General features: G+C 39.5%; 1 protein-coding gene across 12 annotated transcripts in view; it reads right to left on the bottom strand.

The window, feature by feature from the left end:
* aak1a (AP2 associated kinase 1a) overlaps positions 1–25,460 on the bottom strand; it is a 69,527-nt gene that overhangs the window by 19,402 nt on the left and 24,665 nt on the right. For 7 of the 12 annotated variants that reach the window (XM_055168321.2, XM_055168319.2, XM_055168318.2 and 4 more), the window contains exons 5-17: positions 23,948–24,069; positions 23,761–23,842; positions 23,408–23,540; positions 23,184–23,287; positions 21,836–21,915; positions 18,631–18,788; positions 17,924–18,111; positions 16,041–16,394; positions 13,477–13,670; positions 11,939–12,114; positions 11,671–11,757; positions 821–922; positions 157–225 (exon numbers count right to left, since the gene is read on the bottom strand). In XM_055168321.2, the coding sequence (XP_055024296.2) occupies positions 157–225; positions 821–922; positions 11,671–11,757; positions 11,939–12,114; positions 13,477–13,670; positions 16,041–16,394; positions 17,924–18,111; positions 18,631–18,788; positions 21,836–21,915; positions 23,184–23,287; positions 23,408–23,540; positions 23,761–23,842; positions 23,948–24,069 (1,849 nt within the window). The remainder of the gene's footprint in view (positions 1–156; positions 226–820; positions 923–11,670; positions 11,758–11,938; positions 12,115–13,476; positions 13,671–16,040; positions 16,395–17,923; positions 18,112–18,630; positions 18,789–21,835; positions 21,916–23,183; positions 23,288–23,407; positions 23,541–23,760; positions 23,843–23,947; positions 24,070–25,460) is intronic. The other 5 variants (XM_055168320.2, XM_055168317.2, XM_073867484.1 and 2 more) reach the window with 2 other exon arrangements.

The raw sequence follows: 25,460 nt of genomic DNA on the forward strand, positions 1-25,460 counted from the left end.
AAAATAACAAATATATGAGGTCAAATTGATTGACTGTGAACACTTTGCGCATTTGGCCAAGCTATTGTAATAGTGTTGAGTACATAACAACGTCAGCAGATTCAGCGCATCAGTAAGCTGCTGTATTATAAAGAGGATATTTAAAGAATTGCTGACCTGGTATTGTGGCTGACCCAGGATCAGTCTGTAGAGGATCCAGACCAGGAATCAAAGAATCCACAACAGCTGCACATAAATAAATATTTACATTAATTATACTGTACTGTATATATTAAGTATATACACATACATACATACATGTCTCAGACTTGATACCGTACAGTAAAAATGCTACCATAAAATGGTGTGCTAATGAACCAAGGACAATAACAAAAAATGTTCACTAAATTACTGAAATAATTTTAGTTAATAAAAAGTTTTAATAATGTTATTCAGGTTTATTTAACCTTTTTATCCACTAATGCCTAATGCACAGCACTTCAGTATTTGTTAAGAAATGTAGACTATACTGATATTTCCCACTGCTGATATAAAAACAAGATAAAGCATTTTCATGGAGACACCTATTCATTCTATGCATGATCGAAGACATATACAGATTTCCAATGAATCCTACATTTACCATAATGCAACCATACAGACAGACAGATGAGAGACTTCAAGCGGTTATACGCAAAGACAGGTAAATGTAAGAAAAACAACAATTAGGGACATCCAAGAACAGGAGTTACTCTGAACCAAACTAAAAAAAAACATTCAACATTAACAGACTAACAGACCAGTGGAGACCAACAAATGTGATGATCAAGGAGCCGGTTACCATTTCCACAGTCTGCAGGACTGAAGGGGTCATTCAAAGGAAGGTCGGGGAGGATCAGAGAGGAGGAGGGGTCAGGAGACTTCAAACCCTCAATCAATTTCTCTCCTCCATTAGAAGAGAGTGGAGAAGAGACAAGATGTGACGTAAGAAAGAGGATAAGGCAGGAAATAGACAATGCAGAGAGGAGAAGATGCAAAAGTTAAGAGACAGAGGAGAAAGTGAGGAGAAGAGACAGTTAGTAGTGGAGAAGAGATTAAAAAAGAACAGGAGAGATGGAGAGAGTGAAAAGAGGGAAGGAGACAGTGAGGAGGGGAGAACAAAGGATACAAAAAAATGAAAAGAGAGGAGGGGAGTGTGAGGAGAAGTGACAGTAGGAAAAGGAGAAGAGAGGAAGAGTGAGGAGATGAAAAGGAGAATAGAAAAGAAGAGAGTGAGGAGATGAGACAGTGATGCGTGAAGAAGAAAGGAGACAAGAAGAGTAGAGAGTCAGGAGAAGAGACAGTGAGGAGTGAGGGGTGAAGAAGAGAGGAGACGAGAGGAGTAGAGAGTCAGGAGATGAGACAGTGAGGAGTGGAGAAGAGAGGAGACAGTGAAAAGTGGAGAAGAGAGGAGACAGTGAGGAGTGGAGAAGGGAGGAGACGAGAGGAGTAGAGAGTCAGGAGATGAGACAGTGAGGAGTGGAGAAGAGAGGAGACGAGAGGAGTAGAGAGTCAGGAGAGGAGACAGTGAGGAGTGGAGAAGAGAGGAGACGAGAGGAGTAGAGAGTCAGGAGATGAGACAGTGAGGAGTGAAGAAGAGAGGAGACGAGAGGAGTAGAGAGTCAGGAGATGAGACAGTGAGGAGTGGAGAAGAGAGGAGACGAGAAGGGAGAAGAGAGGAGACGAGAGGAGTAGAGAGTCAGGAGATGAGACAGCGAGGAGTGGAGAAGAGAGGAGACAGTGTAAAGTGGAGAAGAGAGGAGACAGTGAGGAGTGGATAAGAGAGGAGACGAGAGGAGTAGAGAGTCAGGAGATGACAAAGTGAGGAGTGAGGGGTGGAGCAGAGAGGAGACGAGGGGAGTAGAAAGTCAGGAGAGGAGACAGTGAGAAGTGAGGGGTGGAGAAGAGAGGAGACGAGATGAGTAGAGTCAGGAGAGGAGACAGTGAGGAGTGAGAGAGGAGACGAGAGGAGTAGAGAGTCAGGAGATGAGACAGTGAGGAGTGAAGAAGAGAGGAGACAGTGAGGAGTGGAGAAGAGAGGAGACGAGAGGAGTAGAGAGTCAGGAGATGAGACAGTGAGGAGTGGAGAAGAGAAGAGATGAGAGGAGTAGAGAGTCAGGAGATGAGACAGCGAGGAGTGAAGAAGAGTGGAGACGAGAGGAGTAGAGAGTCAGAAGATGAGACAGTGAGGAGTGGAGAAGGGAGGAGACAATGAGGAGTGAAGAAGAGAGGAGACAGTGAAAAGTGGAGAAGAGAGGAGACGAGAGGAGTAGAGAGTCAGGAGATGAGACAGTGAGGAGTGGAGAAGAGAGGAGACAGTGAGGAGTGAGAGAGGAGACGAGAGGAGTAGAGAGTCAGGAGATGAGACAGTGAGGAGTGGAGAAGAGAGGAGACGAGAGGAGTAGAGAGTCAGGAGATGAGACAGTGAGGAGTGGAGAAGAGAGGAGACAGTGAGGAGTGAAGAAGAGAGGAGACGAGAGGAGTAGAGAGTCAGGATATGAGACAGTGAGGAGTGAAGAAGAGAGGAGACGAGAGGGGTAGAGAGTCAGGAGATGAGACAGTGAGGAGTGGAGAAGAGAGGAGACGAGAGGAGCAGAGAGTCAGGAGATGAGACAGTGAGGAGTGGAGAAGAGAGGAGATGAGAGGAGCAGAGAGTCAGGAGATGAGACAGTGAGGAGTGGAGAAGAGAGGAGACAGTGAAAAGTGGAAAAAAAAAAGAGAAGACAGTAAGGAGTGGATAAGAGAGGAGACGAGAGGAGTAGAGAGTCAGGAGATGAGACAGTGAGAAGTGAGGAGTGGAGAAGAGAGGAGACGACAGAAGTAGAGAGTCAGGAGATGAGACAGTGAGGAGTGAAAAAGAGAGGAGACGAGAGGAGTAGAGAGTCAGGAGATGAGACAGTGAGGAGTAAAGAAGAGAGGAGTAGAGAGTCAGGAGATGAGACAGTGAGGAGTGAAGAAGAGAGGAGACAGTGAGGAGTGAAGAAGAGAGGAGACGAGAGGAGTAGAGAGTCAGGAGATGAGACAGTGAGGAGTGAAGAAGAGAGGAGACGAGAGGAGTAGAGAGTCAGGAGATGAGACAGTGAGGAGTAAAGAAGAGAGGAGTAGAGAGTCAGGAGATGAGACAGTGAGGAGTGAAGAAGAGAGGAGACAGTGAGGAGTGAAGAAGAGAGGAGACAGTGAGGAGTGAAGAAGAGAGGAGACGAGAGGAGTAGAGAGTCAGGAGATGAGACAGTGAGGAGTGGAGAAGAGAGGAGACAGTAAAAAGTGGAGAAGAGAGGAGACCGTGAGGAGTGGAGAAGGGAGGAGACGAGAGGAGTAGAGAGTCAGGAGATGAGACAGTGAGAAGTGAGGGGTGGAGAAGAGAGGAAACGAGATGAGTAGAGAGTCAGGAGATGAGACAGTGAGAAGTGAGGGGTGGAGAAGAGAGGAGACGAGATGAGTAGAGAGTCAGGAGAGGAGACAGTGAGGAGTGGAGAAGAGAGGAGACGAGAGGAGTAGAGAGTCAGGAGATGAGACAGTGAGGAGTGGAGAAGAGAGGAGACAGAAAAAAGTGGAGAAAAGAGGAGACCGTGAGGAGTGGAGAAGGGAGGAGACAGTGAAAAGTGGAGAAGAGAGGAGACAGTGAGGAGTGGATAAGAGAGGAGACAAGAGGAGTAGAGAGTAAGGAGATGAGACAGTGAGGAGTGGAGAAGAGAGGAGACATTGAGGAGTGAAGAAGAGAGGAGACGTGAGGAGTAGAGAGCCAGGAGATGAGACAGTGAGGAGTGAAGAAGAGAGGAGACGGTGAAAAGTGAAGAAGAGAGCAGACAGTGAGGAGTAGAGAACCAGGAGATGAGACAGTTAGAAGTGGAGAAGAGAGGAGACAGTGAGGAGTGAAGAAAAGAGGAGAATAGAGAGGAGTAGAGAGTCAGGAGATGAGACAGTGAGGAGTGGAGAAGGGAGGAGACAAGAGGAGTAGAAAGTCAGGAGAGGAGACAGTGAGGAGTGGAGAAGAGAGGAGACGAGAGGAGTAGAGAGTCAGGAGATGAGACAGTGAGGAGTGAAGAAGAAAGGAGACAAGAGGAGTAGAGAGTCAGGAGAGGAGACAGTGAGGAGTGGAGAAGAGAGGAGACAGTGAGGAGTAGAGAGTCAGGAGATGAGACAGTGAGGAGTGGAGAAGAGAGGAGACAGTGAAAAGTGGAGAAGAGAGGAGACAGTGAGGAGTGGAGACGGGAGGAGACGAGAGGAGTAGAGAGTCAGGAGATGAGACAGTGAGGAGTGGAGAAGAGAGGAGACAGTGAAAAGTGGAGAAGAGAGGAGACAGTGAGGAGTGGAGAAGGGAGGAGACGAGAGGAGTAGAGAGTCAGGAGATGAGACAGTGTGTAGTGGTTAAGAGAGGAGACAGTGATTAGTGGAGAAGAGAGGAGACATTGAGGAGTGAAGAAGAGAGGAGACGTGAGGAGTAGAGAGCCAGGAGATGAGACAGTGAGGAGTGAAGAAGAGAGGAGACGGTGAAAAGTGGAGAAGAGAGGAGACAGTGAGGAGTGGATAAGAGAGGAGACGAGAGGAGTAGAGAGTCAGGAGATGAGACAGTGAGGAGTGGAGAAGAGAGGAGACAGTGAGGAGTTAATAAGACAGGAGACAGTGAGGAGTGGATAAGAGAGGAGACGAGAGGAGTAGAGAAGGGAGGAGACAAGAGGAGTAGAGAGTCAGGAGATGAGACAGTGAGGAGTAAAGAAGAGAGGAGACAGTGAGGAGTGGAGAAGAGAGGAGACAGTGAAAAGTGGAGAAGAGAGCAGACAGTGAGGAGTAGAGAGCCAGGAGATGAGACAGTGAGGAGTGGAGAAGAGAGGAGACAGGAAGAACAGGAGAATAAATAGGAGAAAGCGAGGAGAGGAGACAGTTGGGTGTGGAGAAGAGAGGAGAAAGTAAGAAAAGGAAAAGAGAGGAGTAGAGCGTCAGGAGATGATAGGAGACGGTGAGGAATGGAGAAGAGAGAAGACAGGAAGAAAATATGAAAAGGAGAGGGTAAGGAAAAGAGACAATGAGGAATGGAGAAGAGAGAGGAGAAGAAAAAGGAGAAGAAAGCAGGAGAGAGTGAGCAAAGGAAATATTGAGGAAGGGAGAAGAGAGGAGACAGAAAGGAAATGAGAAAAGAATAGAGGAGGAGAGAGTGATAAGAGGAAAGTGTACAGTGAGGAGGGGAGACCAGAAATTAGAAGAGTTATTCAATTCAAGTAGTAAGGAGAGAAGAAGAGAAAAAAGGGCAAGAAGAGGACATATAAAGAGTAAATGAAAACAAAAAGGAGAGTGAGAAGGGAGTGAAGAGAGAAGAGGCAAGGAGTCAATAAGGCAAGAGAAGGTAATTAATTCCAAGTAATTAAAAACAATATTCCATTAAATAAAAATTAAAATGAGATGAAAGACAAGAGTGGTTGTGAGACAGCAGAAAAGAATGAGAGATCTGAAATCTAATGTAATCAAATCGAATGTTTTGAAAGATCCCTGATAACTTCAAATGTAAATGCATCAGCAGGTACAATCCGACAGGTAAACATGGTGACATCATCAGTGACTAAATAAAAGTGCATGTTACCTTTGTTAGCATTAGTTTAAACACTGTTTCCATAATCCAGGTGTTAAAATGAACAACCCACTAGCAGTATCATCACCAGTTAATCAACATAAACATGCTGACATCCAAACAAAATTCAAACAGATGCAAAGCCACTATACCGTTTATTTAATTCAGGTTAGTTCAATCCCTACGTCACAGGCTTCAGGATTATATTTCAGAAGAAAGTACCTGACTAGGTACGAAATACATGCGAATCAGTCGAGAATCAGACTCTGTCGTATTTTTTACTCACAGCATTTGTAAATGAAAGGACTCTAGGATGAGGGTGTGTGTGTGTGGGGGGGGATTGGGTAGCACTCAGGTCACAGAACAGCAGAAAGTTTGCTTCCCCCGTTTTACTAGGATAGGGAACAAACCAAGAACATTTCAAATTTTTGCACGTTATAAAGTAATTTTAAGTGATGCAAACCTGTCTGTGCAAACCAGGGTCAAGTGGATGGTTAGCAGGGTATTAAAGTGTTTTGAGTGCATTGGTAACATCCTTATATGCTTCTGGTCCCTTCTTGTACATCTATATTTTAGGCTCATTTTGCAGTACACAAGGTGAGAACGTGTTGACTAACAGAAAAATAGGCAACGTTATTTGTGTTAGATCCCCACAGAGCCAGAGTACACAAAAGTCAATTTTATGACCTTACTGTACATTTGGGCGTGTTACAGAGTATTTCTGTGCCAAATCCATTTCCCCCAGAAAACCCTGCCCACCCGTCAATCAGCGAGAGAAACTAGAACTTATAAACATCACATAATGCGCACAACTTTGTTTAATTTCAAAAGTCAACAATGGCACAAAGGAAGAAGTGTGTTTTTGGATGTAAGGAGAAGAAAGTCAGCCTTATGAAAACAATGGATATAGTTTATTATTCGGGGTAGCAGCGGAGTTTTGCGTGTGTGTTTGATGCGCTGGATTTTCCCAACCGGGTCACGAGTTGCATGCGGTAAGTAAGACTTCTGTTTTATGTTGGAAATAGTCGCGTGCATATTATATAAATAACACAAACATGTAGTGAATCATAAGTTAAACAGTGTTGTATAGTGTTGCATGACTCGTACTCGCTCCTCCCGCGGTAGTAACTCCTCCTCCTTCATTTTTCGTACGTTATCGGAAAGATTCGGTAACGCTAAACTTTCTTTTAAAAATCTGATTCAACTAAAGACTCTTTGGAGATATAAAGGATGTCATACTACTCTATAGGTACTTCAGATACGAACAAACAGCGTGTGTTATGTGAGCTTTAAATTTACCCCAGAAGATTGTGTGCAGGTCATCAGATTCAAATATGATTATCATAGTGCGCTTGCGTACTGTAAGAACCACAAGCATTAATCTGCTTTACTCTGAGAGTCACAACATTTACCTGTTTGACAAACAAAATGTATCAGGAGCTAAACACACACTGATCTAACATAAGAAATGTATCATATATTCAATGTTATACAATGTAGCCTAATATGCTGTTTTTTTAAACTGTTACTGTACAGACGGTTTCATCGGGCGCACTTGCAGTGGCGCGATAAGCGTCTGGTCCGAACTTTACTTCCGGTTTCTGTTTGTTTTATGGTGTGACTAGTTGCTGAAACTGAACTCTTAAACAAATACCTCGTCGAAAATAACAAATGTTTAGGGTTCCTATGTAAACTACGTGTTGTTTATTTTGCTTGTTATATAAATAAACTACTTTAAAAGGACTTTGTTGTTATTTATTCTTAGCGGAGTTTACCGGAAGTTACGCGATGACCACGAAAGCCGCTGTTTATGTTGTTACTGCTGAAACCATCTATATTAAGGGTGTCACGATTCTCCAAATCCTCGATTCGATTACATTTTCTATTCTAAGGTCTGTGGTTTTTGAAAAGCATAAAAAAAGCTATGCCATTTTTAGACTAGACTTTTATGAAATATAATATCTGACCTTGAACCCGGACATAGATATGTACACTAGATGTGGCCTTGGCTATGGCAGTTCATTGGACCGAATGCGTCAAACAAAGCCGCCATCTTGAAACAGGGGAATCCCGCATCAGCATCATTGTAGGCAATGGTGTAACGGAAATAAAATCACCATAAATCGTCATGAATGCGATTTTTTTAGTTTTCTTTTGGTTCATTTCAACAGTCAGACATGTATTTAGCATTGGGTCAAGAAAAAAATTAAAGTTTGAAAATTTTGAAAATCTACTTTTTTTAACCATAATGCATAGTGCTAGTAGCCCTAACATCAATACGCAGCACAAAAGTCCGGCATCGTCCATGAATTAGAAGTACAGGCGGACATAGCAGCTTTACCTAGATACTTCCTATGGCAAGACCCCTGTTCTAAGATTGTGGCGGTTTTGACGCATGCTTAGAACCCCAAGGCGCCTTTAGTGTATATATCTATGGAACCCGGAGATGCCCTGCCATGTTAGTCATGCTGCCAGTGGAAAAATATGGTACACGCACATACCTGATAAAACGAAACTTCCTGTCAGATGAACATTCCTGTCAGTACTTAAAAACCTTAAAAACGCGCTTTTATTACAGTGAGACAAGATTTTTCTCGCTTGGCAAGCCGACTGGACGTGACATGGGGGTGTGACAGCATCGACGATTCCATTTTTTATTTGACGTTCGGGGTTGTGACTTAATTTCGATCCTGCCTGTGTATAGTTATATAATGTAATTGTGTTTTTGTGTATTTTTTTACGCTTTACTTTCTACTATTCTACATACTTTTTACTATTCCAGTTAAATGTGCTAACTAAAGTAAGCCACTCATAATGTGAATCACACAAAAATTTAAAGGGCCCATATTATGCAAATCTACTTTTATGAGGTGTTTGGACATAAATGTGTTTTGGCAGTGTATAAACAAATCCACCTTTTTTTACTGTCCATTAAACCAAAGCAGTCTCATTTGACATTCTCTTGTTAATGTGATATCACACTGATAAAGCCCCACCCTCAGCCACTGACTGACTGGTTAATTTTACCTAAAAGCTTTCTAAATGTGTTTGTTAGCACGTTGGAGCACTAATGCGGCTAAAGATACTATTGTACCAGACTGTATTTACAGGAATCAGATATTTTTAACCGAAAGCAGTAGCTTATTTGCATTTAAAGGCACAGACATGAAAACAGCACCTTTTAGCACCTATAGCATTTTTTAAATGCTATAATAAATGATCTGGGGGGTATTTTGGGTTGAAACTTTACAGACACATTCTAGACACACCTGAGACTTATATTACATAGTGTAAAAATGGGCATAATGTTGGCCCTTTAAAGGCGGTGTGCACAATGTTTGAAAGCCAATGTTGATATTTGAAATCACCTAAACAAACACGTCCCTACCCCAATAGAATCTGGACCTTCTTTTAAAAGACCCGCCACACATACGCAACCCGGCAAGGATGTCGGTTAGTAGACACGCTCCTTACTGCTGATTGGCTATAAGTGTGTTTTGGTTGGCCCGTCTCCTCTTCCAAATTTTTCAAACATTGTGCACACCGCCTTTAAGTTTTTCCTCAATAAACAAAAAGCACATCTAGAAATAACTTGCGTAACTTCTGAATACTGGATACAGTAATCATATAGTATATATAACACAATTATGGACACAAAAAATGTGATTAGTGATACAAGTGTTTGCACAAGTGGACGTGTGAGACGTGTATCTGTCTCTATAAATAGGAAGAGGAAACCGTCAGCATGAAGCTGCTAGAAGATATGATGCAATTAACTACCTGTATTTCTGGAAGGCTTAAGAATGTGAGCTTTACTTTTACTGCACAGCTCTCACTGACTAGCTGGCCACTGTTACAAAAACGTAATAAAACAATAACAGAACCTGAACTGTACATGCCAGTAGGGGTGCAACGGACCACAAAACTCACGGTTCAGATCGCATTACGGTTTTTGAGGCACGGATCGGATCATTTTTCGGATCAGCAATAAAAAAAGTATGGGAAAAATCTAATAACAAATCAAGAAATTACAAACATTTATAAAAAAGAACAAAGTTGCACATTAAGTAAGGTCTAAAATCATTAGGAACAGAAATCAAATTAATAATAACACTGCATTTATTGTATTAATTAAATGTAAATATTATTTTTTAAACCTTCAGACGTGATTTTCTCTTTGTCTTGGGTTGTTTGATTAACATTAATGACACAGACTTAAGTAGGTCAATTGAGGTTACTGTCTCTTTAAGACCAAATATGCACAGACTGCATATCTCTCCGTGTGTGCACTACTCAGTGCCCTTAAACGAGCGCACACACACAGAGGGCGAATTACAAACGGCGCAGCATAAACAGTCTCCCACATAAAAACGTTACGTTGTTTTTCATTGATCTAATAGCCAAATGTATTTTAATACACTACAGTATGAGAGAGAGTAGCGCAACTCTCTGAAGTTTACACATCAAGAGTTCTGTGCCCGGTTGCATGAAAGTCCTTAACCTAAGAAATCCCTTAAATATAAGGTTAAGGGTGCCCTTAATAAAAAATGGGTTGCAAGAAAAACCCTTAAGTGAACCTTAAGGCTGTCAATATAAGTATTAACCCTTAAATGCTAAAGTATTACCTTAAGTTCTGCTATGCGTTGCTACAAAGTCGTAAGTCACATTTTCCCTTAACAACTTAAAGGACTATAACAGGTCCCTTAACGTCACACACAATGGCTGATTTTATGGTTATTTAAGAAAATGAAGTACAAACGCGCATTTCTAACGATCGAAATAATCCTTAGAGAAAAGTGATGCGCATTTATTAGGAGAATAACGGTTTGATCGTCCGTCAATCTAAAGTGCTTCAAGTTTTAATTACTTTCAGGTTTTATATATGCGGCACTTTACAGTCTGTTATTTGCGATGTTTCATTGTACACAAATCCGCCGTCTGTTGAGTTGATTTGTTTACGCTGTGAGATTTTGTAACTATAGCAACCGCTTCTCCGCCGCCGTGTTTTGGCAGAGACTACCGTAAAAACACTTAGGTAAGGGTGACAGTTAAGACCTTTGTTGCAACGCTCTTAAATAAATCCCTTACCACCTCACCCTCACTTAAAGAGTTTCATGCAACCGGGCAGTGATTTTTAAGATGATTACGTCTGACTCGAGCTGGACCGGACGCATCAACCGCACGTGCGTTTGTGCGTAAAGTAAACTGATCACTTTAGCGCCTTTTTGCAGTTAAACTGTTTAAAATCACTTGAATGTTAACATTTGCAAACCTTTGAAACCCTTACAAATGATAAACTTTCCCTATTTAAATTTGCGTATTAATCCGCTAATTACATGCGAGCCGAATCGTGGGTCCGGATCACGGATCAACTGCGTTCCGTTACACCACTACATGCCAAAATACTTGTTTATAATTATAATATTTATAACAATAAATAGGCTATATATTCCTACTAAGACAAGATGTCAGACTTAGAAAATAGTCTGTTTGATGACGAACTTTTGACCTCTTTTGTTTTCCTGTGTTATCCTGGGAGTGTCTCTCGATAAATTATCTTTATTTTATATGTTCATATGCCCATTTTATATTAATATACTGGGGGATATATTTTGTCCCCACCGGGGATAAAAAAGAATTCATCAGAGGCAGGGATATAAAGACCAGAGGGGGGATATGCCCCCCCCCAGCAAATCACACCCTGCATGTACTCTTTGATTAAAAGTTATTCAAAAGACTGAAATGTTTTGTGTAAATTTTAAAGAAAAAAAACTGTTCAACATGTATATGGATGAAATGAGTTCAAAAGTAATCAATGACTTAACACAATTGACATAGAAGTCCAACATCATCAAAACAAAGCATTTTCAGTAAGCCTCCAAACAAGTTTTGAAGGCTTGAAAGTATTTAAAGTATTTGATGAACGTATAATACATCCTAAGAGCATTCTGTCAATATCATTATCTCATTTTTGACAAAGCAGCTTTTGCATCTGAGCTTTTCATGTAATTTAAGTAATTTAAGTATTTCTGGATGCTAATCAAGCACTGGGAGAGAAATCAAGACAGTAAGAATAGTAAAGATCATACCTCCTCCATGGAGAAAGCCATTATTGGAAGATACAGACTGCAACCCAGAAATCAGATTATCAGGACCCGACTTCTCTCCTGTCTTAGCTGGAAACACACACACACATACACATAAAGTGAAGTCTCTGGGACAACATCTTTTAAAGGTGCATTCAGTGGCTGGCTGAAAGACATTAATATGTCATATTTAAATAGGAATTTCTTTTTTTTATACAAAACACGCATTACTATATTAATACTTGTCTGCTTAGGAAAGCATTGGCTTTACCGTCTAGTTTGGCAAAGTCCTTGTTAAGGAGCTCTTCAGCTGAAAGTTTTGAGAAATCATCGCCAAATGGGTTCCAGGATGCTGGGGCTCCAGTCGAGGGTCCAGAGGTGTCCACTGATTTATAAACACTCTGCTGTGATGAGCATGGAGAACCAGAAGGAGTGGTGCTAGCTGACCTATGGCAGAGACCAAAGCAAACCTTTAATGCAATTCACATGATGTCATAATATCATGGGTTTAGTCTTAAAGACATTATACTCAGCTGTTAATTGACAGCATGACCATTCTCCTCTTTGACCCTCAGTATTAAACCGACTACTACCGTACCTTTAAGACATCTATTTGTAAATTACCTTTTATTACTCGCTAACCTCCACTTACTGGTATAGGGATCACACCGTAGGTAATTAGGTTGGGATAGGTTAGTGAATACAGTAAGTATTATTGATGTATAAAAGTGGACATCATATATCCATGTGTAGTCTGTAGCTGCTTTTCAATTGCAGATTTGCACAAAACGTTAGCGTTATTTTCTAAATGTTGACAAAAGACTATTGCGCAATGACGGCGTTGCCTTTAATCGATAATATGCGACTGAAACGTAGTCATTCCTAGTGTTGGGGGTAACGCATTACAAGGAACGTGCATTACGTAATAATATTACTTTTCTGAAGTAACGAGTAAAGTAACACATTACTTTACAAATGTACACAATTATATTTAAGTTACTTTTTTGAAAAAGTAATGCAAGTTACTTTTTAGTTTAATTCATTTGATTAAAAAAATAATAATGTACTGAATGAAACTGAAGGTAGTCACGTAGAATTACGCAGTCTATGCGTGTGCGGCCTGATAGTTACTTATGAAAAGTAACTAAGTAACGCAATTAGTTACTTTTTTGTGGAGTAACTTAATATGTGGGAGTGATGTGGGAGTGTTATCCAAACATAAATGCCAAGGAAATCCCCTTATACTTGGGAGCAGACAGTATTGAGGTGTTTCTGGCAGGTTTTATTATAGTACATAAACGCATCATCTTTAAATGATAAGTATGTGACTTACTTACATCAGGTGACCCGGAAAAGCGAATAAATTGTTTCCATTGCAGTTTTGCCAAATACACCCTTTCCAAATTGCCTGAAAAACCACCTCATCCGAGCGTAAAATCTTTTTTGCGATATATGGGAGTTTTTGTGATATTGGCCGTATTTTTTAATTCGCAATATCAATTTGCGCAATGTTATGGCCAATGAAAACGTAGCTTGTGATTAATACAGTGGCTATTTTTCTTTTTAAGCTTCAATAATTCAAAAGATTATATTTTGAATAACTGGTTTTGGTGGGAACTTTGTTTTCCTAATATTAGAGTATGTATACACAGAAATACATCAAAATGTATGTCAAAATCCTATTTTACATTATATGACCTTGTAAATGGCCCCTATGTTGCCACTCTTTTACTACTTTTGCTGAATGTACAGTATAATTATACACACTAAATACAACTTCTTTACTTATAAAATGATACATTGATTTACTTGGATTTGTTGAGACCGGCCTCCGCTGCAGCAGCTTGCAGGAGTTGAGTGGACTTGCTGACAGGAACTCCAAATATGGTGCTGTGTGTGACATCACTCAGAATTCTTCTGTGACCTCCCTTTGGAGCAGTTTTAGGAGAAGAGGGAGGAGTCAAAGAGCCAACTCTATGCTCCCCACGACTCCCAGCTGTAGGCTTTAGGAAAAAGTAAAGTGAGAAAGAACAGCAACAATAAATATTACACAAGTTGTATTAATTGAAAGATGATGAGATTACATGAATGCCTCTACAGAAAAGAAGAAATAGAGAGAAAAGATACTTCAGATGCACCAAATAGATCACTTTTGAAAATGTTTTTCATCCTATCATTTCAATGTAAAAATCTAATCTTGTGCAACACAGAGTCAATGTCTTCACTTCCAACACCTTGACCCCTATAGATTTCTATATAAAGAAAATGATAGAAATTAACAAAACAATAGCATTAAAGGTAAGACCTGAAACATTCACACACAAGTACGCAAACACAAGCAGCTCAATTTATAGGTTGCTGCACCCTTCAATGTTTAAACAGTGAATCATAATGCAAAAGCAGTACACAATGAATTCATGAAATTTTAATGGCCAATAAAAAGTAAAGTACACTTTGTTTTTTACACAAATGCTTGACCATGCATGTGAACACAGCAGGCATCTTTGTATACTCTTTAGGGTCAGTGTAAAAACTAAAGTGACACTGAACATTACACAGTAGCATGCTAACATTGTGTAAAAACACACTCCAAAAGTATTTAAATATTTTTTGGGGGGCCAAGTGTATGTTTAACAGTACTGTACTGCACACTTGCAATTGGCCACATATTTGCATCAGCATTGGCGCACTTGCATTAAAATGTTTTCTGGCTTGCAAACTGACAGAAGAACACCGGTCTGTTGCTGCGTACACACCAAATGCGAAGCATCGCGTTCCTTGCTCTAGATTACTCGCGGAATTTAACTTTGTGTCATGCGATTTTTTTCCTCACTCGAGTTAAAAATATTCAACTTGACTTGTGCGAGTTCGCAACTATTCGGGTTTTTGTATTAACTTTGTATGTAATCTGCTCACGCTAATTGTTGAATTCACATTTGGTGTGTATGCTCTATTATGCTGTGTACACACCAAACGCAAAGCATTGCGTTCCTCGCTCTAGATTACTTGCGGGATTTTACTTTGTGTCATGAGATTTTTTTGCTTGAGTTTAAAATTTTCAAGTTGACTTCTGCGGGGTGATGTGATTGACGCGAGTTGAGTGTTGCGAATGCAGCGAAGACACGCGCTATTTGCCTTAAATGCGTCTTAGCGAGAATCGCGATAACCAATTTGCATTATTTGCATTGCCCCGTGCGAGTTCGCAATTATTTGCGTCTTTGTATTGACTTTGTATGCATTCTGCTCGCGCAAATCGTTGAATTCACGTTTGGTGTGTATGCTCTACTATGCTGTGTACACACCAAACACAAAGCATCGCGTTCCTCGCTCTAGATTACTCGTGGGATTTAACTTTGCGTCAAGCTAATTTTTCACTCAAGATGAATATTTTTAACTTGACTTGCACGGGGCAACGCAGATGACGCGAAGTTGGTGGCACGCTTGCAGCAAAGACACTCGCTATTCACCTTAAACGCGTCTTCGCGCCAAACGCGTCAGCCAATTCGCGTCATTCGCATAGCCCCGCACGAGTTCGCATCTTTGCATTGACTTTGTATGTAATCTACTTGCGCAAATTGTTGAATTTGCATTTAGTGTGTACGCCCCATTATGCTGCGTAGACACCAAACGCGAAGCATCACGTTCCTCGCTCAAGATTACTTGCGGGATTTAACTTTGTGTCATGCAAATTTTTTTGCTCGAGTTAAATATTTTCAACGTGACTCACGTGGGGCAATGCGATTGACGTGAGTTGGGTGGCACCGTATGCACGAAGACACACGCTATTCGCCTCAAATGTGTCTTAGTGAGAATCGGGATGACCAATTTGCACCCTTCGCATCGCCCCGTGCGAGTTCGCAACTATTCGCATCTTTGTATTGACTTTGTATGTAATCTACTCGCGCAAATTGTTGTGGATAACACGAAGTTGGTGGCACGTTTGCAGTAAAGACACTCCCCTATTCGCCTTAAGCACGTCTTCGCGGCAATCGCGTCGGCCAATTCGCGTCATTCGCATGGCACCGCACGAGTTTGCTGCTATTCGCGTCTTTGCATTGACTTTGTATGTAATCTACTCCTGCAAATCGATGCATCGTGTGCCTTGCTCTAAATAACTCGCGGGATTTAACTTTGTGTCATGCAAATTTTCGTTTGAGTTGAATATTCTTTACTTGCGCAAAGATGTGTGTGAGGCAAATAGCGTCAAACACGCCACTCAATTTGCGTTATTCGCATCGCCCAGCGAGAGTTTCCGTCTGTTTGTGTCTTTGCATTTACTTTATATATAATCTACTCATCGTTAAATTCGCATTTGGTATGTACACCCCATTAGAAAGCCAAACAAACCACTACAAAGATGTTCAGGTGTTTACCATCCGATCTGGTTCCACTTCAGAATAAACAGATGGAAGGGGTGATGGCGGTGAGGTGGCTTTGGGTGGAGCAAGGGTGGAAGCAAGCGTGCATGTAGGTGGTGGAGGTGCCATAGGTTTTGTTTTACGATGGACAGGCCCAGAACTGGATGCTGTCTTATCACCATCTACACTGTTAGTCAGTAAACACTGTGCAGGCGGGGCAGGAGCCCTAGCTTTGGTTTTTGTCTGTGTAGTTGCTGATAAATTTGCGTGAGCAGGCAGGAAGCTGGTGTGAGGGGCAGACCTATGCTTAGGGGTGGGGGAAGCTGTAACCATTTGTGTAGATAGGCCGCAGGCCTGCGTTGAATGATGCTGTTAAAATATGGAAGTAGGCGCAACAATTGAAATGACATTGTATGAAAACATTTTTGCAAATGTAACAAACCATAAAGTGAGCTTCATATAAGCCGTATGCTAAGCTAGTACAGTAGAGGGTTAGCTTGTAAAAATGAACCTAAATATATACAGAATTTTTAAATCTAAGGCTTTGGTTATAGATTACTAAACATAACATCATTTAACAAAGATTGTTACGGTCATATTTATATAGACTACATTAGTGATTTATTAGAGTATTCCAACCAAAGGCTTTGAATACATTCAAGGCCTTTGGTTTTTGTGTAAAGCTAGATACACACCAAGCTGACAGTTGGCCGACGGTCAGCAAGTTTTAAAAGTTGCCAATAGTTTTTCAGTGTGTTTTATACACCATTAAATATGGCAAGTCCCCGCAAATTTTTTTCAGCCAACTGAGGATGTCGAATCGGTGGTGGAGCTTGTTGGGGAGTCGGATAATTTTGATTGGCTGTTTGGCTTTGTATTTTGTTTCCCTGCAGTCACTAGCTCTTCTGATTTTCCGTTTTGAGTAATGAATACTGACTATTGCCACCTTCTGGTACAGAAAGTTATTTCCTCTTACGCAGGCACAGAAACGGATCTGCTACTTGGTCATTGAATCAGGGTACCCACACCTTGGTTAACTTCAAATTCAAGGACCTTTCAAGGACTTTCCAGGTGCAATACCCTCAAATTCAAGGACTAAATGTGGGGACACATTTCAATTGAGAGCACGATTGCATGGTGTTACTATTTAAGATACATTGTTCCAGTTACCTTCTGAGGGAACTCGCGCTGCGTCACTGCAGTGTCACTTCGGGAAGCCTCCAGGGGTAAGTGCGTCTGAATGTGTATATCAAATTCAACCAATGGGGAGGCTTAACGACAAAGACAGTGTGACGCGGGAGCCAGGAAGTATATCACTATCTGAAATATTGCCAAAGACGGCATTACAGGGACGCAGGAAGTATGGCAAGAGAGACGCAGCGTCTCGTTCCCTTCTCAGGGAAGAACAGTTACATACGTAACCCGAGACGTTTTCATGTGTCAAACACAACTATGCAAAAAAGCATTTTGGTATGAATCAACATTCGCATACAGATGATATAAGCATTTAAACTGAACAGTTTAGCACGTGTGCTTAAAGTCTAGATTTGTATGATATTATCCAACACTACACACAGGGAATAATATGGATTTTCTTCCAGAAAACTTCTTGCATAAAATATATTCAAGCACTTTCAATGACCTGTATCTATGTGTGTACATTTTCAAAAACTTCCCAGGGCCTTGAATCCCCCCTAGATTCACAAACTTTCAAGGATTTCAAGGACCCATGAACCCTGTTGGATATCGACTGTCAGCTTGGTGTGTCAGGGTAACTTTGGACCCAGACAAAGCCAACATGACCCGAACCCAAAATCTGCTTTAGTAAGCACTACTTTTTCAAGTTTACCCTAAATGCTATTTAATACAAAAATGATCTATAAATGTACAAGAGTTACCTGTTGTTGAGCAGTGAAGAAGGCTGTAGGTTGTTGCACAAATAGTGTTTGATGAGGTGTGGTCTGAGTTGGAGAGGGAGTGGCTTGTATTGGAGTGGGAGGAGCCTGTTGCTGCCCAACAGAAACCTGTTGAAGCTGAGGGGTCTGAGGTTGGCTGGGAACAACAGGCTGTACAGCTATGTTAACACCTGGAAACCAACAGAAGAACAGAACAGAAACACTAAATTACAAGACAAAACCCCATCATCCCACAAAAGCCCTTTTCACACAGACATTACGGAAAATACATGGAAATGCATCGGGATTATTCATACAGCACTGGACCTAAGGAGAACTTTCAAATAATTTTGTGTAATACGTTGCATCAAAACCTTAACGTTTTCCACTGATAGTCAGTTTGATAAAGAGCAAGTGATATATTTAAGTCCAATGTCTTTTTTTTAAGTTATTCCTTTAAACTGCCCAACTGTATTTCCTAATAAACTATTTTCATCATATTTGGGATATAATTGTCAGTGTTAACGAAAGCAATATTCCTTCCAAAATTAATGGCTAAGCCCTTTTATTATAAAAGGTACCAAAGCTTCATGCTTGTGAAGGTTATATAACATTGCTGGGGAAATCTTTTTGCCACACTTGAGCCTATTATTACCAACTGAGCATCATTAAACCCCACAGCTTACCTGAGAATTGCTGCTGACACTTACCGATTGTCTGGTTGGCTCCTGCAGGTGCATTGGCTCTTTTGCGAGGAGTGAGAGCCGGCTGAATGGCTAAAATGCCTGTGATTGGTTGAGGCTGGCCAGCTTTGGGTCGTTGTCGAGGTGCTATGGAAGTCTCAGTGGTGGGGACTGGATCAATAAGCCTGAATGACAGGAAAGTGAGTCAGAACAAGTGAAACCACCATGTCACAACATACATGCATCCCAAAAGAGGTCCGGACGTCACGTGACCCCGTTCTGTGTACGCCACCATACTGGCAGGCAAGGACAGCTGGGAGCGAATATGAAATGAATGGCACCAGCAAGAGTTCACTGTGCACTTTAATTCAAAAGATATAGATATGTACATTCAAAACTTAATAGATGAAATATAACAGATCCCCAGTGTAACAGCCTAGTTATTTAAACTCTTTTAACATTTCAGGGTTACTATTTAACATAAAACCCTTATACAACATGTAGAAATAGTAAAGTTTGCAAGGTATAAAAAGGTCTGGTTTAAAATTAATGTTCAACCACTATCAATACCAATGATTGCCTGCCAAAGGGTGGAGTTTAGGCTGTGTGATGTCAACTCTATAAGTAATAAACCAATATATGGACCACAAAACAAGTCATAATGGTAAATTTTTTGAAATTGAGATTCATCTGAAAGCATGAATGAATAAGCTTTCCATTGATATATGGTTTGTATTTGAAAATATAGATTCTGAGGGTGCAAAAGATAAATACAAATTGAAATATTGAGAAAATCACCTTTAAAGTTGTCCAAATTAAGTCCTTAGCAACACATATTACTACATAATTTTTTAATATATTTTTTATGATTATTTTGGCATTAAAATAATTTGACCCATGGTTTCATGGTCCAGTGTCACATAGAAATAATTGTCAATTTTATTAAAATGCAATAAATAGTATCCCATGTACATTTTTAAGTATTCTATCCTTTGAACTTAAATTTTATTATATTTTTGATAGCACAAATAACTATATGTATGCATTTAAGCTTTTCGCAATTTGCTGTTAAGAACGTACATTTTCAAAAATAAACCTACCCGAGACTTATTAACAGTGCAAGTAGGGGAGAACCGGGGCGAAACTAACGCGGGACGAAAGTAAAGAAAGCGTTTTTTTAAAGCCCTGATTACAATTGCATTCCAAACTATGACGGCATCTTTAGCACCCAATCCCTTGACAGAGCTGACAAATATCGCATTATTTCGTCACCTTTTTACTTGTCTAGGTCCAGAAAGCTGTTTTCGACCATGATAAGTAAATTCCTAAAGCGTTATTTTTTTCTTATAACGCATAAGTGTATCTGATTTCATGTGTTAAAGTACGGATCAATCTACAGGTTATTTAGTGTTGTAACACAGCCATTCCCAAACTGTGGTCCGCGGATAAAATATAAAATAATAAAATTTTTTAAGAATATGTAGGCCTATATTGATATACATTTTAAATTAAATTGTTAAATTATTGTGTGATTACTAAACTAGGCCAGTGGCGCTCGGCTTGCATCTAATATAGGCCTATATCGGAAAGATGTGAAGGGGGCAAAGGGGTATATTCATATCGGGCTGGCAAATGGACTGCAATGGCTTTTCCTTCTGACAACTTGTTTTTATTTTTATATATTTTGTTTTATTGATGGGTATTTCATGTGTTGCTGTCTTTTGTTTAAGTCATTTTTTAATTGTTCATTCATAGCCTTTATAGGCAATTTATATGAAACGAATGTTTATAAATGGAATGAATAAGGCCTGTTATTATTTTAATTTCCAGTTAGTTTCTTGATCTCGCGTTTCTGAAATGTTTTGCGGATGTGCTGTTAAGTGGATTAATAATCCTCTAAAATCGCCAAAAGTTTTGATTTCATACTACTCCATTGCTATGGAAATAAGCCCGTTGTCCAAGTGAACCATGCCAGCGGGCGCTTGAGTAAATAAATAAATAAAATATGTGGCAGCCGTTTTGTGCAGTAAACTTTCTTTTAACACACCTGTTGTACTGATGTGATGACCAGTTATAGTTTCAGTGAGGTACAGAATAATTCAGGACTTTGTGTAGACATATTTTATTATGAGTATTATTAGGTGGTCCGCGAATATTCTTGATTACAAATAGTGGTCCGCACACACAAAAAGTTTGAAAACCCCTGCTCTACACATCCTGAAGTTTGACTTTTTGAGTTTTTTAAAAATAAAAGTAAAATGAGTTGAAATGTCAGAAGTTGCTGTTGGGACGAAAGTAACACTTGTTACTTTTGTCCCGCTGCTAATACTGTTGCATTATGTTGAAAACTTATATTATTCTAATTTGATTTAATTTAATTTTCATAGTGTTCAAATTGTTGAAAAAAATTTTTTCTCAACAATTCAAGTGTGTACTGTTGCTTTTGAAACATTTGATGAAACTGAAATTTAAAATGAGAAGTTATTTAATTACTTTTTGCAAACATAAAGGACAAATATGTTTGCAGTTACATATTAACAAGGTCATAGTCATGTAAAAACAAAATCTACCTGTATCTAGTTTTTTGGTGTTACTTTTGACCCACCTGTGTGTTACTTTCGTCCCAGCTGACAGGGTCAAAAGAAACAATGCGCTACTCATGTGAAGTCGTTTTACATTTAATCAAAATAACACCTGGTATTGATAGACCACACTTGTGAGTTACTGACCACAGCAAAAAATATATCTCGTTCTAAAATACTTTTAAAAATAGATTTTCTGAAAAATTTTACTTTCGCCCCTGCTCTCCCCTAGCCATGGTCTTTATTATATATTTGCATCACAGGGCATTTAGCTTACTAAATATCAGAACTGGTATCAGTTATTGAAAACATATCTATTGACCACTACACTCAAAAAAAGGTGCTTTACAATGAAGCTATAGAGAAGAACCATTATGGGTTCCTCAAAGAACCATAAAGTAAAATATTCTTTAAACTAAGAATAATTAACTTCATACCTTTTTATAATCTAATGAACTTTTCTCACTACAAAGAACCTTTTGTGAAACAGAAAGATTCTTTGGATGTTAAAGGTTCTTTATGGAAGCATTCAGTCAAAAATGGTTCATGAAGCACCTTTATTTTTAGGAGTGTATTGAAATAAAATGTACAAACTCATCAACAAATGTTCTGAAATTACTAGAGACTACACAGATAAATAAAATGCTCACCTGGCTTTGTTGTGACTTTTCTTGGCCACGGCTTCGCTGGCTCTTATTGGCTCCGGTAGTTTTTCTGGAATGGGTGAATTCTGAAAACATGAGGGTGAATACAGCAAAAAGTATGAGTAAATTATTATAATATTGCTGTACTTTTATACAGGTTTTAAAGGCGCTCTAAGCGAATCTGTGTGACATTGCTTTTGGTTGATGTTTGAACTGTTTTCAAACAAATGGAGTGTATTTAACTCCTCCTCCTCCCTTCCGTGCTTTCATGAACGCGCCTAACCCCCACCCCAAATCCTTCTTGTCGTTTATTGGCTGGAACACTTTGTTATTGTTTCTGGTAGTAGGTTTGGCCACTTTGTGTTTATTGCAGTTTGTGGAGCCTGGGCTGTCTACAGAGATCGCGTTTTTTTACAGTTTGATCAGCGGACAGGCAGCAAGCAGATAGTGAGGAGATGTTTGCTGTGTGTAACAAAAAATGTTTATGGTCTTAAACGCGTGAATTCGCTTAGAGCACCTTTAATAGTAAGAACTGGTCTAGCTGTGAAATCCTTTAAAATCCTTCATGTGAAATTCATGAACTTTATGAACTATAAATCTGAACATGCAACAGAGCTTTTTGTAAGCCACCACAGAAGTTAGCGAGACCCTGATTCTCTCCCAAAAAAACCCATTCACTTTTCCATAGACTTCTGGATTTGCGCAAAAATAAGCTCTACGTTTAACAAAAGTTTATGACACCTACACATTTAGTCCAACAAGTAAATCTTCACAGTTGAATACAAATTTGATGAATTAAAGTGTAAGTGTGTTTACTAGAAATATTAAAAGCCAAATTTTGACTTCAAAATTCATAAAAGTTGTATTCACCTGTGAAGAGGATTTTGTGGCACTCATAACATTTAATAACATTTATACATTTTTTGTCTAAATGTTACTCTTTTGGGTCACATAAAAATGATAATGTTTGCAACACTTTGCAAATCAAAAGTCCTACTTGTTCTAAAAATAAACAAAAACGAAGTAATTTCTGTATTGGACTCTAAATGGCACTTTCCGGGTGTCAATGTTAATATCCATTTGAACATGACTCAATGCATGATCCATTATGCTATCAATACTGCTCAGAATGGGAGGGGACACTGGATCTAAGCCAACTGGCAGCCAGCAGTGATATCATCCTTACTCTGCCGTTATGTGCCGGCCCTAACAATGTCCACTGAAAAGGTGGATGTGAATTAAACATGGATGTGTTCTGCAGGTGAAAGATGAGAGCAAGTAACATTGTAGTTTGAGGGGTGAGAGAGTGTAATGGATAGATAGTGGAAGTGCCTGAATGGTCAGTAAGTCTTACGTTGATGTTCGGTATTGAGCATTCTTTCTGTGCAAGTTTAAAGGCGAAATATGACACTTGGTAGATATCTGGCCTTAAGTCAGATTCTGGCTCCAGCATATAACCTGTAAAGGAATATAAAGCCAAATAAATAGAAGTCTAAAGCCACTACATCCAAGCAGGTGTTACAAAGGTTTTAGGAGCAATAAATATATGATAAGAAAAGCTAAAACAGCTGAACTTACGGATGAGACAGTGCATGTCGTGTGAGTAACGGGAGTTGTCTGGGATGGTGAAGCTGCCGTCACAGATGGCCACCTGACTCTCTCCAAACGGCAATGTGAAAAAACATAACTTATACAACAAGCAGCCCAATGCCTGCGAACACAAACAAGCAAAATCAGCAGCTTTATAAACAACACTGTCGCCTGCTTAAGTAGCCAATTGTATAAAGGACAGGATTAGCAGGTGCACGTATTTTAGCACAGTGGTCACAGAAATCCAACTGCAATGCTGGCAATAATAATAAACTAGATATCAATGCACTGGCAGCTGTTACTATAACCAATCTTGAGATATTTACCCACTCTTGACTTACCCATATATCTGCTTTAGTTGTGATAACCTTCCCCCCATATAGATTCACCATTTCTGGCGCTCGGTATGAAAGAGTAGTGTACCTAAACACACACATTATAAAACAGAACACTGTTACTTTATGGGACACTTGGTTATGTAATGCACTCTGATGTGTAATACAAAAACAGAAAGTGCAAGACACCCACTTCTTAATGTCCTCTTCTACAGCCGCCACACCTTCTGTAAGAGGGTTCTGGCTTCTGTTTGTGGCACTGCCAAAATCACATAGCACATAATGACCTCTGTCATGAAGCAAGATGTTCTCCACCTAAAAGAGACACTAAAAGTATGAGTAGGAAAACAGAATCATGTTTGGCTGTGTTTGAATTTCACTAGTAGTAGATGACATATTTAAATGTGCATCAAAGAAATTACATCGTCTCTATTCTGTATGCGCAATGCAAGAACACCTGCCACTTTAATAACTTTAAAACTTGATCACTTTATAAGCCAAGCTCAAAACGGTTAAATACGCGGACAAACATATACAACACTGTGCTTTCACTCTTTCCCGGACAGCGCTTTTAAAAAAAAGTTGCCAGCCAGTGCCAGGAAGGTTTAATGCCTTCCAAAATTTTTCGTCTTTAAATATATAAACTTATATCAAATGAAAGAACAGACCCTCTGCTTTCAATCAAAAAACCATATGGGTAGGTTTCTTCAAAAATACTAAATTTTAAGCAAAAAGCTGAGATAATTGCATTTTTTAGATACACAAGGACCTTTGTTAAAGATCAGATTCAGAGCGATGATCAAAACATCCAGAGTTTTTACTGTTTTTGGATCAGTGGATGCATCAGTGTTTTACAAGATGGGTAAGGGCATCACCTAGTGGATATATGCGGAAATATGGATTGCTGTAAAAACTCTCTTAAATTACGAAATAACTCCTCAATGGTGGATAAAGAGTTTAATATTACTTTGGTCAAAACAGTGGATGGGTGATTCTCACGAAACCATTGAAACACCACGGCACTAATGATTTTAGCTTTAAAATGTGTAATATAGTAACATTAAAAAGCATCAGAGTTAACACAATACTGTGTTCTACCTTGCACAATGTGTGATTTCAACTGAAATTGCTGAAATTCTCATTACCGCAATGTGTCCGGCTGTGTTTGAACATGCGTTATGTTGTAATTTTATCAAATTAACTCAAAAATATTAAGAAAAAAAATAAATGGATGTTTTGCTAGACTACTTTAGATGACAGAAAAAATATTTACTGAATATTCATGTATAATAATAATGAAGAAAAATTAGGAAAATGATGTGTCCATGCCTGATGTTCTCATCCTCCACAACACTTTTTGAGAACAGTTTAAGCACACATACAGAATTTTAATAAAGTTTGATTTTGAGTGACCAAGCACATGGACCAGTTACTTCAAGATGGCTACCAGGTAAGATCATTTTTTTTTACAGTTAATTTGAAATATTGTCTTGTCAGAATGCTTACACGACATTTTGATTATCATTTCCGCAACAGATGCTTATTAAATATTAATTTAATTAATAAAAGCATAATACTTTGATTTTAAATGCATGTGCAGAATCTCCAAATTATGTTCTTTCAGGTTTGTCATGTCATTTTGAAAATATGTCAGTGTTGATGTTTTCTGACTGTTGCGGTAATGAGATTTTTTAGGACTAATTTTT

Source organism: Misgurnus anguillicaudatus, chromosome 5, assembly GCF_027580225.2.
Source record: "Misgurnus anguillicaudatus chromosome 5, ASM2758022v2, whole genome shotgun sequence".
Taxonomy (NCBI): domain Eukaryota; kingdom Metazoa; phylum Chordata; class Actinopteri; order Cypriniformes; family Cobitidae; genus Misgurnus; species Misgurnus anguillicaudatus.